The following is a 17,234-nucleotide window of genomic DNA, read 5'->3' on the forward strand; positions in this document are numbered from 1 at the left end:
ACACGAGATATTCGTCTGCCTAACGCCTCTGGCCACATCCTCCGCCCACACGCCACCTTACTTACCACCTCTTGCGAGCCGTCATCGGGAGAGCCACAACAGCCTGGGAGTCTGCTGTGGCACTACTTTGACGAGGATTGTAGTGGGAACTAAAGGGCAAGCGGGCCAAAACAACAGCCTGTTGGGCCAAGTTATTACAAGTCATACCTCACCTCAGGTGAGGCTTCGAACGCAAAACTCTACAACCCACTCCATATATGATCCAGGTTCTATGAGTGGTATTAAAACTGCCGCTAGTATTACAATGCTCATATTATTAGGCCAAAATATGTGATAAGGGTAAAATGTGTGCAACAGTGTCTTGAGAGAGAACATGAAGACAGTTAACATTTCTTGTGTGATTGTCGTGACTGTAATGTTAAGTTGGGTTACAGTCTCGGCGACCCCCCCCCCCACCCCCCACCACCTCTGGGGAGTGGTCAAGGCTATGTGAAAGTTTCTCGGGTACCTGGGTGTGGGTTCCTGTGTGGGTAGGTGGGTGGGTTGAAAGGTACGTGGGTGGGTAGGTTCCTGGGTGGATGGGTTGGTGTGTTTGTGTGTATTCTATGGTGGGAAAGTGGGAGTCTTTGATTAGTGGGTTAGGCACGTTTCATGCAGGTACGTGGGTGATGTTTCTGGGTGGGTAGGTGGGCGGGTGGGTTTCTTTATGGATGTATGATTGTGTTGTAGGTGAGTGTAGGTGTATAGTGTTGAGTAAGGAGACTCAAGAGTGGGTAGAGGTGCGCAGGACTGAGCGCTGGACGAGCCGGTAAGGCGGAAACTGTTTAAATTAAATCGAAATGCCGTACATGATGCTGTTATCCTTGTGTGTGTGTGTGTGTGTGTCCAAACGTGTTTGTGGTGAGTCAAGCTCCAGTTCTTGGACCCCGCTTAACTATTTATCGTCAGTGGACTCATTAATACAGCAAGCATCAGACAGGCGCTGACGTATTCGGCGCCAGCATGGAGTTTTCCTCTTACTCATTATGAGAAGACTAAAAAAATAGAGGAAATATTGACATGATATAACCCAAAGAATTGGATACTTGTATACGAATCGACTGGTGACTGAGAGGTGGGTTCCTTGAAGTGAATTTCGACTCCCACAAGGACACACATGTGAGCACATACAGTATGATAAATATCGATTTGGTAACATTTCCCAAGAGTTTGACGCTGATCTGAGACGATCATATGAGGAGCCTCACCCTTCAGTTTTCAAAGTCTGGGCGTCGTCTAGGGCGAGGCTGTGACCACCAAGTGAAAATGTTTTGTTGTAGAAGGACCTTGGACGGTGTAGACAAACCCGTCCCACTCTCAGTCACTGCTTTCTACCCGTTGCTTAAATAGTGTCACTCCAGCAGGGTCTCCTCTAAGTCTGTTTTATGTTGAACTTGAATTGAACTTGTGGCTGAGGTTCTCTCATTTCCTCCGAGCTATTGCCTCCCTGATCTTTACTAGCCGTCATTTCCTTTACTTTCCCTTTTATAAATGTGTATGTTATACTCTCTACTGCTGCTGTACCCTGGTCACGTTCTCCAACATTCCTCCCTGCTTCTTCCTTCTGCTTTCAATGGGCATCGCTTTCTCTCTTTTCTTTCATTGTCTTTTCTATCGTGTCATTTAACGCTAGTTTGATCTTCTGCACTTGCTTTCCTCCTTAACGTTATGGACATATTTTTCACTTCGGATTTATCAAGTCTTTCTTGCTCTCGTTCCTTATCGCTGTTCAACAACGCTCTGTGTTGTTTCGTAATATTTTTTGTTTAATCATATTAATGTTTTAGTTCTCGAGTATTTCATTCGGGTTTGGATTTGACAGCCAGAGTCCTGGCTCTGTTGCTATTAACTCTTCCCTTTCACAGTATATGCTCAGGTGTTCTAAACTTTCTAACATGAGCTTACCCTTCCATTTATCTTTCTTTCTTTCTTTCTTTTTCTTTCCCTTGTTTTCTCTTACGACCCCTTTCTTATTCCTATTAGAGCCTCAAAGGGTGTGAATAGAATGTTGTGAAGGGCTAAGGTGTAATAAAGGGGGATTCCTTTAGTACACCTTTCGTACCTTTTGCCTTGCTTTTTCTTCCTCTTAAGATTTCCTTCTCTTCAACTCACTTTTGCCTATTTATTGCCTTCGGCTCCTTCCCTCAAGGTACGCAGTTACAGCCCCTCTCTATTGTGCCAGGTAAGTTCACTACGGGCTCACCATAGCCCGTGCTACTTGGAACTTTTTGTTCCCAGAAGCTGAATCTTAAACAACAACAACATCCCTCATATCACAATCGACTTGACAAATGATCCAAGATGGACCGAAACGTTGTCGTCCCTTCGCTTTCTAGTATGTGGTTTGGTCAACATACATATATAGGGACACAGGTGGAAACTGAGCGCCCAAATGAGCCACAGAGATATTAGAAAGAACTTTTTTAGTGTCTTGTGTCAACCTTGGAGTGGTTGACAAGTTGGAGTGTCAACCTTGGAGTGGTTGACAAGTTGGAGTGTCAACCTTGGAGTGGTTGACAAATGGAATGCATTAGGAAGTGAGGTGGCGGAGGCTGACTCCATACACAGTTTCAAATGTAGATATGATAGAGCCCAATAGGCTCAGGACCCTGTACACCTGTTGATTGACGGTTGAGAGGCGGGACCAAAGAGCCAGAGCTCAACCCCCGCAAACACAACTAGGTGAGTACACACACACACACACACACACACACACACACACACACACACACACACACACACACACACACACACACACACACACACACACACACAGAAAGCCTTGATTGAATGATTGAATGAATTGAATGAATAGGAATAAGAAAGGGGTCGTAAGAGAAATGATTGAATGAATGAGCAATGATTGAATGAATAGGAATAAGAAAGGGGTCGTAAGAGAAAACAAGGGAAAGAAAAAGAAAGAAAGAAAGAAAGATAAATGGAAGGGTAAGCCTTGATTGTCAGAAAGCCTTTGATACAGTGCCCCACAAGAGGCTAGTGCGAAAGTTGGAGATGCAGGCTGGAGTGAGAGGGAAGGTACTCCGGTGGATAGAGGAATACCTAAGCAACAGGAGACAACGAGTCTGTGTGAGGGGTGAGGTCTCAGATTGGCGAGACGTCACAAGTGGAGTCCCGCAGGGGTCAGTCCTTGGACCTATACTGTTTCTGGTATATGTAAATGATCTCCCAGAGGGTATAGATTCGTTCCTCTCAATGTTTGCCGACGATGCAAAAATTATGAGGAGGATTGAAACAGAGGATGATAGTAGGAGGCTACAAGATGACCTGGATAGACTGAGTGAATGGTCCAACAAATGGCTGTTGAAGTTCAACCCGAGTAAATGCAAAGTAATGAAACTAGGCAGTGGAAACAGGAGGCCAGGCACAGGATACAGAATAGGAGATGAAGTACTTAATGAAACAGACAGAGAGAAAGATCTAGGAGTTGATATCACACCAAACCTGTCTCCTGAAGCCCACATAAAGAGAATAACGTCTGCGGCATATGCGAGGCTGGCTAACATCAGAACGGCGTTCAGGAACCTGTGTAAGGAATCATTCAGAATCTTGTACACCACATATGTAAGACCAATCCTGGAGTATGCGGCCCCAGCATGGAGCCCGTACCTTGTCAAGCACAAGACGAAGCTGGAAAAAGTCCAAAGGTATGCTACTAGACTAGTCCCAGAACTAAGAGGCATGAGTTATGAGGAAAGGCTGCGGGAAATGCACCTCACGACACTGGAAGACAGAAGAGTAAGGGGGGACATGATCACAACCTACAAAATCCTCAGGGGAATCGACCGGGTAAACAAGGACGAACTTTTCAACACTGGTGGGACGCGAACAAGGGGACACAGGTGGAAGCTGAGTACCCAAATGAGCCACAGAGACGTTAGAAAGAACTTTTTCAGTGTCAGAGTAGTTAGCAAATGGAATGCATTAGGAAGTGATGTGGTGGAGGCTGACTCCATTCACAGTTTCAAATGTAGATATGATAGAGCCCAATAGGCTCAGGAATCTGTACACCAGTTGATTGACGGTTGAGAGGCGGGACCAAAGAGCCAGAGCTCAACCCCCGCAAGCACAATTAGGTAAGTACAATTAGGTAAGTACACACACACACACACACACACATACACACACACACACACACACACACACACACACACACACACACACACACACACACACACATACACACACACACACACACACACACACACACACACACACACACACACACACACACACACACACACACACACACACACACACACACACACACACGAGAGAGTTCAATACAGTACCGGCAGTCAAGGAGACAAATAGAAGCGTGAAGGTCGCGCACAAAAGAAGCCGCTGGGGCGCCCCAGATGCTGGTTGTTTATCACTCTGCATTTCCTGCAAGAAGTGAAACAAGGGCGTGATCTCCCCTACTGAAGAGCTCGACCTTGGCCACGGTGTCTTGGAGTGCCGGAGTTTGTCTCTTGTGTGTGCTGGAGACACTTGTGTCACGTGTACTCACTGTGCGTCTTGCTCTGTTCTTTTGTTTAATTCTTCTATCTTTTTTTTCCTTTTCTCTTTCGGCGTCGTTAACATCCGTTTGTCTTCTTCCTCCTCCTCTTCTCCTCTTATTTTTCCTACTTATCCTCGTCTATTCTTCCACGTCTTGTGTACTCGCAAGGTGTGTGTGTCTCCTTATTAAGGATTTAATTACCTCGCACTAGACCCCTACTGAAAGACCTGAGATAATGGTCGCAACAAGCCTCGCATTCCAAGATGATTTATCACTAGAGGGCGACGCCCAGGAGCGCTGGCTGGTGCTACTGAACCGGTGCCTTAGGCAGGTAAGGCGGTGGTAGGGGAGATGGGCGAGGGAGCTGGTGGTGGGCAAGGGAGGAGGTGGTGGGCAAGGGAGATAATGGGCAAGGATGGCTATAATTTGGGCAAGCTGTAAGGAAGGGCTTAAGGCGTGTCGGGGAGAGGTAAGGTAGATGGAGGGAGAAGTGACAAGGCGAGGGAGTGTTCATAGGCAAGGCCAAGCCTATGTGAACCATCCCTATACTCTTGGTCAGTTCAATAGCACCCAGCCTAGTGGACCAAACTCTCACAAGTCAAGCCTGGCCTCGGGCCGGGCTTGGGGAGTAGAAAAACTCCCAGAACCTCATCAACCAGGTATCAACCACCATAATATCTCCCCACCACCTCTCCTTTTGCTTACTCCATCCCAGACCCACCTGCCAATCGAGCCTCAAAGGGTGTGGATGGAATGTTGTGAAGGGCTCTCATCCACAACCTGTCCTCTGCTTGTGAAGATGGGTAGGGAGGAGCATTGATGTTGAGGCGGGGGGGATGATGAGCTGGTTGTGAAATGCAAGGGGGAAGGGTGGGGGGGGGAGAACTTGTATTAAAAGGTAGGTAGAACTATACCTACGAATTCAAGGGAATGGGTCTTGAATGGAAAGAAGGGAGATAGGGAAAGAGAGAGAGCTCTAGTCGTGAAGAGAAAGGACCGAATTCCTTTCTATGGCCTCTCAAGATATGGTCTTGTAAATAACCCCCACCCCGCCTCAACCTCCAGACTGAAATATACATAAACGTATATATTTATACATGGCTGTATTAGAAAAAAGTAACATTGTGGCGTTATCATACTTAAATGTCTACGTACATGTGTTCCTTAACTGTAGGCTATATTCCAATTTTTTCAAAACTGTTCATTATAGCGGATTGCATTGTTACAGTCCCTCCAATCTTTATTTTTTTTTTGTAGCTCGGTAGATCTGCCTCCTGAGACATGGTGGTGGAGGAGACAGTAGAGGTAGACATTATTTGAAGAGCGAGGGTTTGAAAGACAGAAGAAGGGCAGTTGTTGTTGTTGGGACAGAAAACGGGTATCTGTTTTTGAGATAGAAAATGGGTAGTTGTTGATGAGATCGAAAATGGATAGTTGTTGTTCGAGATAGAAAATGGTTAGTTGTTGTTGAGATAGAAAATGGGTAGTTGTTGTTGAGATAGAAAATGGTTAGTTGTTGTTGAGATAGAAAATGGTTAGTTGTTGTTGAGATAGAAAATGGGTAGTTGTTGTTGAGATACAAAATGGGTAGTTGTTGATGAGATAGAAAATGGGCAGTTGTTGTATATGTGGCAGCAGCAAGTAGAGGCATCGCTGACCAACTGAACCTATACACAGGTACACCCGGACCAAAGCATACGGACCAACATCAACCCATTTACGCTACCGCCCCCTGGATGAGTATGGAGTGCACAATAAACTAGCCTCCTCCGGCGGCAACAATCAAATCACCGCCATATTGACGCAGATTCTCATTAGCCCCAAAAAGGCGTACTGTACCAATGCGTGTATCTTACCTGAAAGTATTTTCCACTTGAGCAGAGAGGATGGTGCCTTGAGTAAGGTAGTGGGAGGGGGGGGGAAGGGAGGCTAGTAGAGGGGTGAATGTAGTCTTACAGGTTGTTGAACCCTTGGACTTCTGGGACACAGGGAGGGGGGTGGGGTGGGGAAGAGGGGTAGAAGGGAAGGGGGAAGATGATCGTAGATAGGGTAGGAACAGGGTGAGGAGATGAGAGGAAGGGTTTTGAAAGTGGAGGAAGGGACTAAACAATAGGACCATTCTCAATCGACTTGAGAATGGTCCAGGACGGACCGAAACGTCGTCGTCCCTTCACCTTCTAGTGTGTGGTCTGGTCAACGGACTAAAGCATATTTACTGGCTTGTCAGTAAGCTATTGCGACGACCTTAAGCCCAACCCAGCTCACATTATATGTGCATTTTGCTTTTGAAGCTTGTGTGTGTGTGTGTGTGTGTACTTAAGCCTCCTAACCGAAACTTAGGCTTCTTGTAATTAGGCTTCCGCCTGCCCGAAACGCTATGCGTACTAGTGGCTTTAGGTATTGTATGTACTAGCTCTATCTATAAATCCAACATTATGGTTGTAATTCTTCATCTATGTATGCACTCTTACCCGAATAAAAACTTGAATTGTGAACTTTTGCCGCCAGAGTGTCGCTGTACAGTCATGCAGGGGCCACGGACGTACATAATTGTCAAGGCGCTTTGGAAATTTAACCCCAAGTCTCTGGCAGTTTGGCGCCCTCAACACGCGTTACTATACACGCAACTTTAGTGTGAATGGGACGAGTGTGAGGAACTTGTGTGTGTGTGTGTGTGTGGGGTCAGGGTGAGAAACATTGAGACACGAGGGCGAGTCCAAGGCGAGGGAGGAGGGGGGTTAGGGTGTGTTATCTTGAGGTTATCTTGAGATGATTTCGGGGCTTTTTAGTGTCCCCGCGGCCCGGTCCTCGACCAGGCCTCTACCCCCAGGAAGCAGCCCGTGACAGCTGACTAACACCCAGGTACCTATTTTACTGCTAGGTAACAGGGGCATAGGGTGAAAGAAACTCTGCCTCTGTGGCCTCAAGGTGAGACACTAAACCACCATAGGCGCCTGACAGCTGGGTGGACAGCGCTTCGGATTCGTAGTCCTGAGGTTCCGGGTTCGATCCCCGATGGAGGCGGAGACAAATGGGCAAAATGTTTCTTTCACCTTGATGGCCCTGTTCATCTAGCAGTAAACAGGTACCTGGGAGTTAGACAGCTGCTACGGGCTGCTTCCTGGGGTGGGGGGGGTAACAAAAATTTGGCCTGGTCGAGGACCGGGCCGCGGGGACGCTAAGGCCCGAAATCATCTCAAGATAACCTCAAGAAGATACTGTAACTAGTTTGTCAGGAATATAATTAGTACAACACTAATTATTACTAATGTAACAAGGTGGTTTCGTAATTAGTTAATTAGCAGTAAGTAGTTTATCATCGTAACTACTTAGCTAAAAGAACACTGGGGATTCCGTTGCTGAACTCATTATGTGTCTGTTTAACCTTCCTAACCGAGCGGACAGCCCGTTGGACTTGTGATCCTGTGGTCCTGGGTTCGATCCTAGGCGCCGGCGAGAAACAATGGGCAGAGTTTCTTTCACCCTATGCCCCTGTTACCTAGCAGTAAAATAGGTACCTGGGTGTTAGTCAGCTGTCACGGGCTGCTTCCTGGGGGTGTAGGCCTGGTCGAGGACCGGGCCGCGGGGACACTAAAGCCCCGAAATCATCTCAAGATAACCTCAAGATAACGCAGGCGGGTTGGTGAAATAGTCATCACTGTTAAGCTCTCTGGATATGCCATTGAAACAATTCGTAACAAAAAATAATTGTGTAATAGAATTAAATTCGACTGTAAGGTAAGATTATTCTTGCTCGCACTCTCTGTCTGTGTCTGTTGTGTCTGTCTGTCAGTGTGTGTGTGTGTGACTGCTTCGTTTGTAAATATTAAATTATCGTTCGATAGCATTAATATATAGCATTAATAAATGCAATATTCCTGGAACTGCATTAAATTGATTCAGTTAGATCAGGCTTATATATGCTGGTAACTCGCCCAACTTGCAATGAAATGAGTGGCATTTCTACAGCTTTCTTCACACCATCAATCAATTTATATCCACAAATATAAATGTTTGAATAAAATAAAATTATCTATATGGACAAATATGGAATTGGTGGAGAGGCAAGAGTTGAGGAGCGTGGGAGCGTGTGGCAACCCTCCCACCAGTCTCCAGAGAGCCGGATAACTGTAAACATTTCCCACTCATGACTTGACGTACCTATCCGGCTCCTCCCACCTCCTCGGGCGTTACGGGCTCACCATAGCCCGTGCTACATGGACACTTCGTTCTGAGTAGCTAAATCTGAAACTACAACAATTCCTCGGGCGTGTATGTAGCTTATTGCCACAATATGGAGGCGTAAGGAGGTGAGAAAGAGGCAGGATAGGTAGGGTGGAGCGCTGAGGTGATGGACGTGGCCTCCGACAAGTATATACCGGCGGACGTGTCGGAATGGCGTCGAGCGCCCCCGTGATGTTTAGTGCTGCCAGAGGCCTCGTTAGCGGCCTGAGTACAGTACACTGAGTACATGCAGTACACAAGTACACTGTCAGAGAGAGAGAGAGAACACTCAGTCACCAACTTTGTGCGGCAAATGTGAGAGACTTCCAGTGCGATGCGCCTTGATTCTTTTGTTTTATTTTGCTGTACTTTTTAGACTTTTCAAGAGTACTTTTAAGAGTATAAGTATAAAGTAATTGCGCGGGTTGAAGATAAAATATCATGAATTGACCAATAATACAAGACAAACAAGTATATATATCGTATATCAGGCGTGCTTACTTGGGCCGAAATCAGATTCTGATTGCTGCTTGGAACGCGCCCGAGGCTATGAACCTGGGAGGCGGTCCGGTCTTACGGTACCGTGGTGGGTACCTGGCCTCCTGGATTCACCTGCTGCCTAAGAACACCAGCTGCATTGCATATTCTCCTGTTTTATACACCTGGGTGCTCTCGAGGAAGCTGCGGGAGGTGCCAAGATGAATTAACGGGCTTAACTCGCCCCCTTGTGAAGGAGGGAGAGAGTCGCGGGCGGTGATTCCTGGCGTTGGCAACTAGAACCGTTGTAACAGTAAGCTGTTGATGACCCATTTATACCGCCTGCCAAGTGCTCGGCTCCAGCTGCGGGTTGACGGCGCCTTGGCAAGTTTGGAACTGACGGCGCCTTGACAAGTTTGGAACTGACGACGCCTTGACAAGTTTGGAACTGACGGCGCCTTGACAATTTTCGAACTGACGGCGCCTTGACAAGTTTGGAACTGACGGCGCCTTGACAATTTTCGAACTGACGGCGCCTTGACAAGTTTGGAACTGACGACGCCTTGACAAGTTTGGAGCTGACGACGCCTTGACAAGTTTGGAACTGACGACGCCTTGACAAGTTTGGAGCTGACGGCGCCTTGACAAGTTTGGAACTGATGTAACTTGATGGGGTACAGGAGCATTGCAGCTGTGAATTTTCTCAAGAGGGGTGAAAAAACGGAGGTACTGGAGGTCAGGAGACAATGGGGCAAGCATTGTGTGACGGTGTATTGTTCAGCTGGCTGGTGTGCGTGTGCATTGCGGAATCGAGGTACCTCACGCATGCCTGTACGCACGCCTCTCCACTAATGGAACCTGTGGCACAGGCAAACACCTGAGGAGGATAGCCAGAGGCTTCAAGAAGACCTGGACAAACTGAAGGGATGGTCGAACAAATGGTTGTTAGAGTTTAACCCAAGCAAATGTAATGTAATGAAGATAGGTGTAGGAAGCAAGAGGCCAGATACAAGGTATCGTTTGGGAGATGTAATTCTTGAAGAATCAGAGAGAGAGAGAGAAAGACCTGGGGTTGATATCACGCCAGACCTGTCCCCTGAAGCTCATATCAGCGGCATATGCCAGGTTGGCCAACATAAGAACGGCATTTAGAAACTTGTGTAAGGAATCATTCAAAACTTTGTATACCACGTATGTCAGACTAATCCTGGAGTATGCGGCTCCAGCATGGAGTCCATATCTCGTCAAGGATAAGACTAAACTGGAGAAGGTTCAAAGGTTTGCCACCAGACTAGTACCCGAACTGTGGGGTATGAGCTACGAGGAGAGACTACGGGAATTAAACCTCATTTCGCTGGAAGTCAGGAGAGTTAGGGGGACATGATCACCACATACAAGATTATCAAAGGTATTGATAGGATAAAGACAGATTATTTAACACAAGGGGCACACGCACTAGGGGACACACGTGGAAATTGAGTGCCCAAATGAGCCATAGAGACATTAGAAAGATTTTTTGTGTCAGAATAGTTGACAAATGGAATGCATTAGGAAGTGATGTGGTGGAGGCTGACTCCATACACAGTTTCAAGTGTAGATATGATAAGAGCCCAGTAGGCTCAGGAACCTGTACATCAGTTGATTGACAGTTGAGAGGCGGAACCAAAGACCCAGAGCTCAACCCCCGCAAGCACAACTAGGTGAGTAAACAGACAAACAAACAGACAGACAGGGAGGGAGGCGGCTAAGCAACCCTATTTGCCAGGCGGATCACTCGACGGAGATGATGGAGGAAGGTGATGTAGTGTCCGTGGAGCCTGGCGGGCTGTATGAGGGTGTAGTGGTGGTGGTGCAGGCGGGCGCCATTAGTACTGTAGTGGGGCTGTTTACTGGTGTTTACCCGGGCGCCGGCTGTTTATAGTTTGTGGTGTTTGCTACAGTTACACGCCCGGCTGGAGCCGCTCCCGTCTCTCTGACTGACAGCCCAGTGTATGGTAGTGTATGACTCAGGCAACTGTGTGTGTGTGGTAGTGCAGTGACTCAGTAACCCAGTGTATGGTAGTGTATGATTCAGGCAACTGTGTGTGTGGTAGTGTAGTGACTCAGTAACCCAGTGTATGGTAGTGTATGATTCAGGCAACTGTGTGTGTGGTAGTGTAGTGACTCAGTAACCCAGTGTATGGTAGTGTATGACTCAGGCAACTGTGTGTGTGGTAGTGTAGTGACTCAGTAACCCAGTGTATGGTAGTGTAGTGACTCAGTAACCCAGTGTATGGTAGTGTATGACTCAGGCAACTGTGCGTGTGGTAGTGTAGTGACTCAGTAACCCAGTGTATGGTAGTGTATGATTCAGGCAACTGTGTGTATGGTAGTGTAGTGACTCAGTAATTGTGTGTATGATAGTGTATAACTGGCAAACCTGTGAATGATTGTGTTATTTATTTTGGACTGGCAACAATGGCCACAAAAAAGTATATGTTCAATCCGATATGATTTATATGCGAGCCTCGAACCCATATTCTATATTTTCCTTGTGTAAAGTTGATTCTAAATCTATATAATGTAACTTGAGAGAGCAGGACGTGTTGGTTGTAAAGTTTCGCCGTGTGGTTGTTTTGTAGGTGTGGAACACACACACACAAGTCTTCTGAACAAGTCCACAAGGGTCGTGACGAGGATTCGAACCTACGTCCGAGAGCATCCCAGACGCGACGTGGCTACGACATGGTCAAAAGGATCCAAAAAGGAGGTGGAATGCTTTAAGACGGCCCGAGGTCACCCAGAGCGGTGACGGGACGCCGCACGTTATCCGGGTATGATGAAAAAGATTTCGTAACACGAGTTCCTGGTTTTTGAAATTTAAATTGAAATTGAACTAAGTTTATTGAGGTAAAATACACACAAAGGGATGAGGTAGCTCAAGCTATTCTCACCCCGTTCAGTACATCGTGTTAATACATACATAGATACACATCACAAACAATAAACATATTACCAAACATTCTGAGAGATAAACATCTACAGTTCCTCCTTTACACAAGTAGTTTCCTGGTTTGATTTTCTCGACAGAGAAGAGCATTGGGATACAGCAAACCTTAATAACACAATCGACTTAAGAATGGTCCAGGACGGACCGAAACGTCGTCGTCCCTTCACTTTCTAGTGTGTGGTCTGGTCAACATGATTGATTGATTGATGAAGATTAAGCCACCCAAAAGGTGGCACGGGCATGAATAGCCCGTAAGTGGTGGCCCTTTTGAGCCATTACCAGTATCAAGAGCTGATACTGGAGATCTGTGGAGGTGCGACTGCACCCTGCGTGACGGCAGATGTTGTTGTTGTTATAGATTCAGTTACTCGGAACAAGTTCCAAGTAGCACGGGCTATGGTGAGCCCGTAGTGGACTTACCTGGCACAGGAGCGGGGCAAGTAGCACGGGCTATGGTGAGCCCGTAGTGGACTTACCTGGCACAGGAGCGGGGCAAGTAGCACGGGCTATGGTGAGCCCGTAGTGAACTTACCTGGCACAGGAGCGGGGCAAGTAGCACGGGCTATGGTGAGCCCGTAGTGGACTTACCTGGCACAGGAGCGGGGCAAGTAGCACGGGCTATGGTGAGCCCGTAGTGGACTTACCTGGCACAGGATCGGTGCTGAATGAGTGTGTGTGGTCAACATATTTCAGCCACGTTATTGTGACTCCTCGTCTGCAGACATTAATAACGATACAAAAATATAGAACGTTTGGGTAAATCTCACGGGTCTTCAACAGGTCACGGGAGGTTGAACTACAAAATTGCCGAGGATCCCAAGATTAAACTGACGGTTCTAGGTTGACAGTTTCCGTAAGAATGCTGGTAAAACAAAGCGGTGTTGGGGCGGAACAAGTAGATTACCTCACAACCGTACAGCGACGGAGGGCAATTACACTTTTATAATGAGGTTGTTTCCCAGAGTTGCAAAATGCGAAGGAAAGTCATGTTAAAGGGGGCGTCACTGAGGTACCTGGGGTCAGAGGTCATGAGGCTTACGTCTTGGGTCAAGGTTGGGCGGAGGAGGGGATAAGAACGGTAACAAGTGGGGGGGGGGGAATAGGGGGGAGGGAGGGGTTGATACCTGGTTGATACCTGGTTGATGGGGTTCTGGGAGTTCTTCTACTCCCCCAAGCCCGGCCCGAGGCCAGGCTTGACTTGGTTGTGGTGTCGACTTGAAGATAAGTAAGAGTTCCTTCGGGGGTTACATGTTAACGCTGGTGTGGGGTTAACTAGGGCAGTTTATCATGACGTAAAATTTTGTAGCTACCTGAATTTACTTGTATTTACATCTCTTAGTGGCCTTGAAAAGGATGTTATATTATCTCCGTACCAATGAGGCATCTTATGATGCTTCAACTACTGCTGGGGTATTTCACCCAAGTCATCTTTCAGTTTGTGTGGGATGAATAAAGTGTTGACCAATCCACACACTAGAAAATGAAGGGACGATGACGTTTCGGTCCGTCCTGAACCATTCTCAAGTCGTTTGTGCCACAATGGACTTGAGAATGGTCCAGGACGGACCGAAACGTCGTCGTCCCTTCACCACCTAGTGTGTGGTCTGGTCAACATACTTCAGCCACGTTATTGTGACTCATCGCCTGAATACAGTGTGTTCTGAGTGTGGTGACTGCGACCCACATCATTGTGTCTCACGGCCAGAGATATTCTTCTCTACTCACCAGTGGTCGCGTGTGCTGCTGTTGACTGAGCCAGCCTTTGATGCGCCACATTGTTCAATCCCTCACACAAGTCACTGTTCTGCCCATCAACTATTTAACCTTGACCAGCGTAATCTAGGTTACCTTTTGGAGAAATACGAGGAAGAGTGTTTGGCATCTTAATTGGTTTGGCATCTGGTCCATAGTTACATAGATTATTTATGCACAAAGCTCTTTCAGATAATTGTATTTACTTCATCATTTTAAGTGTAGAGCTTGTAGCTACGAGAGTTAAAGCTGACTGTCAGGTTTCTAATTATCGGGGGCTGAAAGCCTGTTAGACTTAGCGAGGTCTCCCAAAGCCAACGACCGATCTTCTCCAGGATGCAACCCATATTTACTGCCAGGTGTAAGAAAAGATGCCCTGTAATCGAACCCCCAAAAATTTCGGGTGCGAGCAGAGAGCGCCGACTGCTACGCTACGGGACACACTTGTTGAATGGCCAAGGGTCAGCTCCACGGCTACATCTGGACACATGAAGTACCTTACCTTGAAGTTACCTTGAGTACTTAAGGTAACGAGCTTGGACAAGTTAAAAATCAATTAAAAGTCTAAAGTCAATACGAAATGAGAGAGTTAGAGTTCACTTCTTAGACCCAAGTGAACGAACTGGACAACACGAGTGAAAGCATTAGATCAAGTTAGAAGACGGATACAAACACACAACTTGAGGAGAAAACAAGTGTACTCAACACAGAAGGGAAAGTGCAGCACAGCCGCCGTCAACCTTATCTTAGTGACTTATCTTATCTTATCTTTTATGGCAGCGTCTTGCAGCAGTCCTACGCTGCTGCTCCCCTGTTCCCCCTATGGTCTCTGCTGAAATTGGTTGACCAGACCACACACTAGAAGGTGAAGGGACGACGACGTTTCGGTCCGTCCTGGACCATTCTCAAGTCAATTGTATCGCCTCTGCTGAAATACTACGGCGATAACAGCAAGAGTCTTATCCGTTATCAAAAAAGGCCAAGAACCCGGGTACATGGAAGACAGCTGATATCGTTCCAAAAACCTTTTCATTCATTTCGTCCCATCCCAAATCCTTATCCTAACCCCTTCCAAGTGCTATATAGTCGTGATGGCTTGGCGCTTTATCCTGATAGTTTCCTTCCCCTTCTCTTCATTCTAGGATTCAAGAAAGTGGCAAGAACCGTCACGGCTCCTTTGTTTACCTCTTGCTGTGCACCCAAATGCCAAACTCCTTGACTGACTAGACTTAGAACACTTAAACTTCAATCATCATGCCTACCTTCTTGAACAGGGTTGAGGTTATCTTGAGGTTATCTTGAGATGATTTCGGGGCTTTAGTGTCCCCGCGGCCCGGTCCTCGACCAGGCCTCCACCCCCAGGAAGCAGCCCGTGACAGCTGACTAACTCCCAGGTACCTATTTACTGCTAGGTAACAGGGTTGAGGGCAACCTTTTCAGCAGGTTCCGAGTGTGAGTCTAAACACACCTTTTTAAATACGTCATAAATGTCAGTTGCGATTCCTGTTAATTTTTTTTTATAATCTTTATGTTAATTTGTAAGTCGCAGTATTCTGTCCACATTACTGTGTTGGATTAGACAGCTGTCGGGTGGTATAGGCTCTGGATGCCGTAGTTGTGCAACCATGAATGTAAGCTGTTATCTGTAACTCCTTTCTCCCGTCTAGTGTTCTTGTCCCTTCCTACAGAGAGTTCTCTCTCTCTACCGTCTGATTTCCTCTTTTCTTTTTTTTTTCTTTTTTGAGATATATACAAGAGTTGTTACATTCTTGTAGAGCCACTAGTACGCGTAGCGTTTCGGGCAAGTCCTTAATCCTATGGTCCCTGGAATACGATCCCCTGCCGCGAAGAATCGTTTTTTCATCCAAGTACACATTTTACTGTTGCGTTAAACAGAGGCTACAGTTAAGGAATTGCGCCCAGTAAATCCTCCCCGGCCAGGATACGAACCCATGACATAGCGCTCGCGGAACGCCAGGTGAGTGTCTTACCACTACACCACGGAGACTGTAGTCGTTCTTCGTTCTCTCTGTCCCCAGTTCCCCTCTCCCCCCCCCCCCCCCCCACTCACCATCACCCAGTACCTCTGTCCTCACCCCGATCACAGAGCCCGCCCAGAGCCCCTCCTACAAAAACCCCTTTCACCTAGATCACCCTCTCAGAGGTATTCTATTAGGCTAGTCCCCGAGCTGAAGGGTATGAGCTACGAGGAAAGATTACTGGAACTAAACCTCACGACACAAAGACAGAGAAGTAAGGAGAGACGTGATCACCACCTATAAAATTCTCAGGAATTGACAGGGTAGATGAAGATAAAGTATTTAGCACGGGTGGTACGCGAACAAGGGGACACAGGTGGAAACTTGAGTACCTAAATGAGCCACAGGGACGTCAGCAAGAACTTTTTCAGTGTTAAGAATAGTTAACTAAATGGAATGCATTAGGCAGTGATGTGGTGGAGGCTGACTCCATACACAGTTTCAAATATTGATATGATACAGCCCAGTAGGCTCAGGAACCTGTACACCAGTTGATTGACAGTTGAGAGCCGGAGCCAAAGAGCCAGAGCTCAACCCCCGCAAGCACAACTAGGTGAGCACCTCCCCCTGACCCCGGCCACCTAACAACACTGTTTAACAAAGACTATCGTCAGGTATTTCCCTTCGTTGCCCTGCCCGGATCCCGGAGCTTATATGGAAACGGAAAAAAAATAAATACCAGAGATAATGTGTGAGGTTCCAAGGCGTGGTGTAACTTTGTGGTGTAACTTTTTATATATATATATATATATATATATATATATATATATATATATATATATATATATATATATATATATATATATATATATATATATATATATATATATGTGTGTGTGTGTGTGTGTGTGTGTGTGTGTGTGTGTGTGTGTGTGTGTGTGTGTGTGTGTGTGTGTGTGTGTGTGTGTGTGTACTAAGCATGACAAGAGAGAGCAGATGTGGGCGAGGTGCACCTGGAGAAGAGAGAGAGAGAGAGAGAGAGAGAGAGAGAGAGAGAGAGAGAGAGAGAGAGAGAGAGAGAGAGAGAGAGAGACAGAGAGACAGAGAAAGACAGAGAGACAGAGAGACAGAGAGACAGAGAAAGAGAGAGAGAGAGAGAGGGAGAGAGACAGAGAGGGTGCTGCCCTGGTGAGGCGGGTTCCGGGAAGTGAGGGATGATGGCGGCTGCAACACCTCAACAGGTGTGGGGTGTCAG

The 17,234-nt window shown here is 46.8% G+C and overlaps 1 protein-coding gene across 1 annotated transcript in view; it reads right to left on the minus strand.

Moving 5' to 3' along the window:
• Nucleotides 1-61: 61 nt before the first annotated feature.
• LOC138371301 (probable flavin-containing monoamine oxidase A) overlaps nucleotides 62-17,234 on the minus strand; it is a 26,489-nt gene continuing 9,316 nt past the window's right edge. Inside the window, exon 7 of the mRNA XM_069336087.1 lies at nucleotides 62-178. Within this exon, the coding sequence (XP_069192188.1) occupies nucleotides 62-178 (117 nt within the window). The remainder of the gene's footprint in view (nucleotides 179-17,234) is intronic.

The sequence above is a fragment of the Procambarus clarkii genome, chromosome 35 (genome assembly GCF_040958095.1).
Source record: "Procambarus clarkii isolate CNS0578487 chromosome 35, FALCON_Pclarkii_2.0, whole genome shotgun sequence".
In the NCBI taxonomy this organism is placed as follows: Eukaryota; Metazoa; Arthropoda; class Malacostraca; order Decapoda; family Cambaridae; genus Procambarus; species Procambarus clarkii.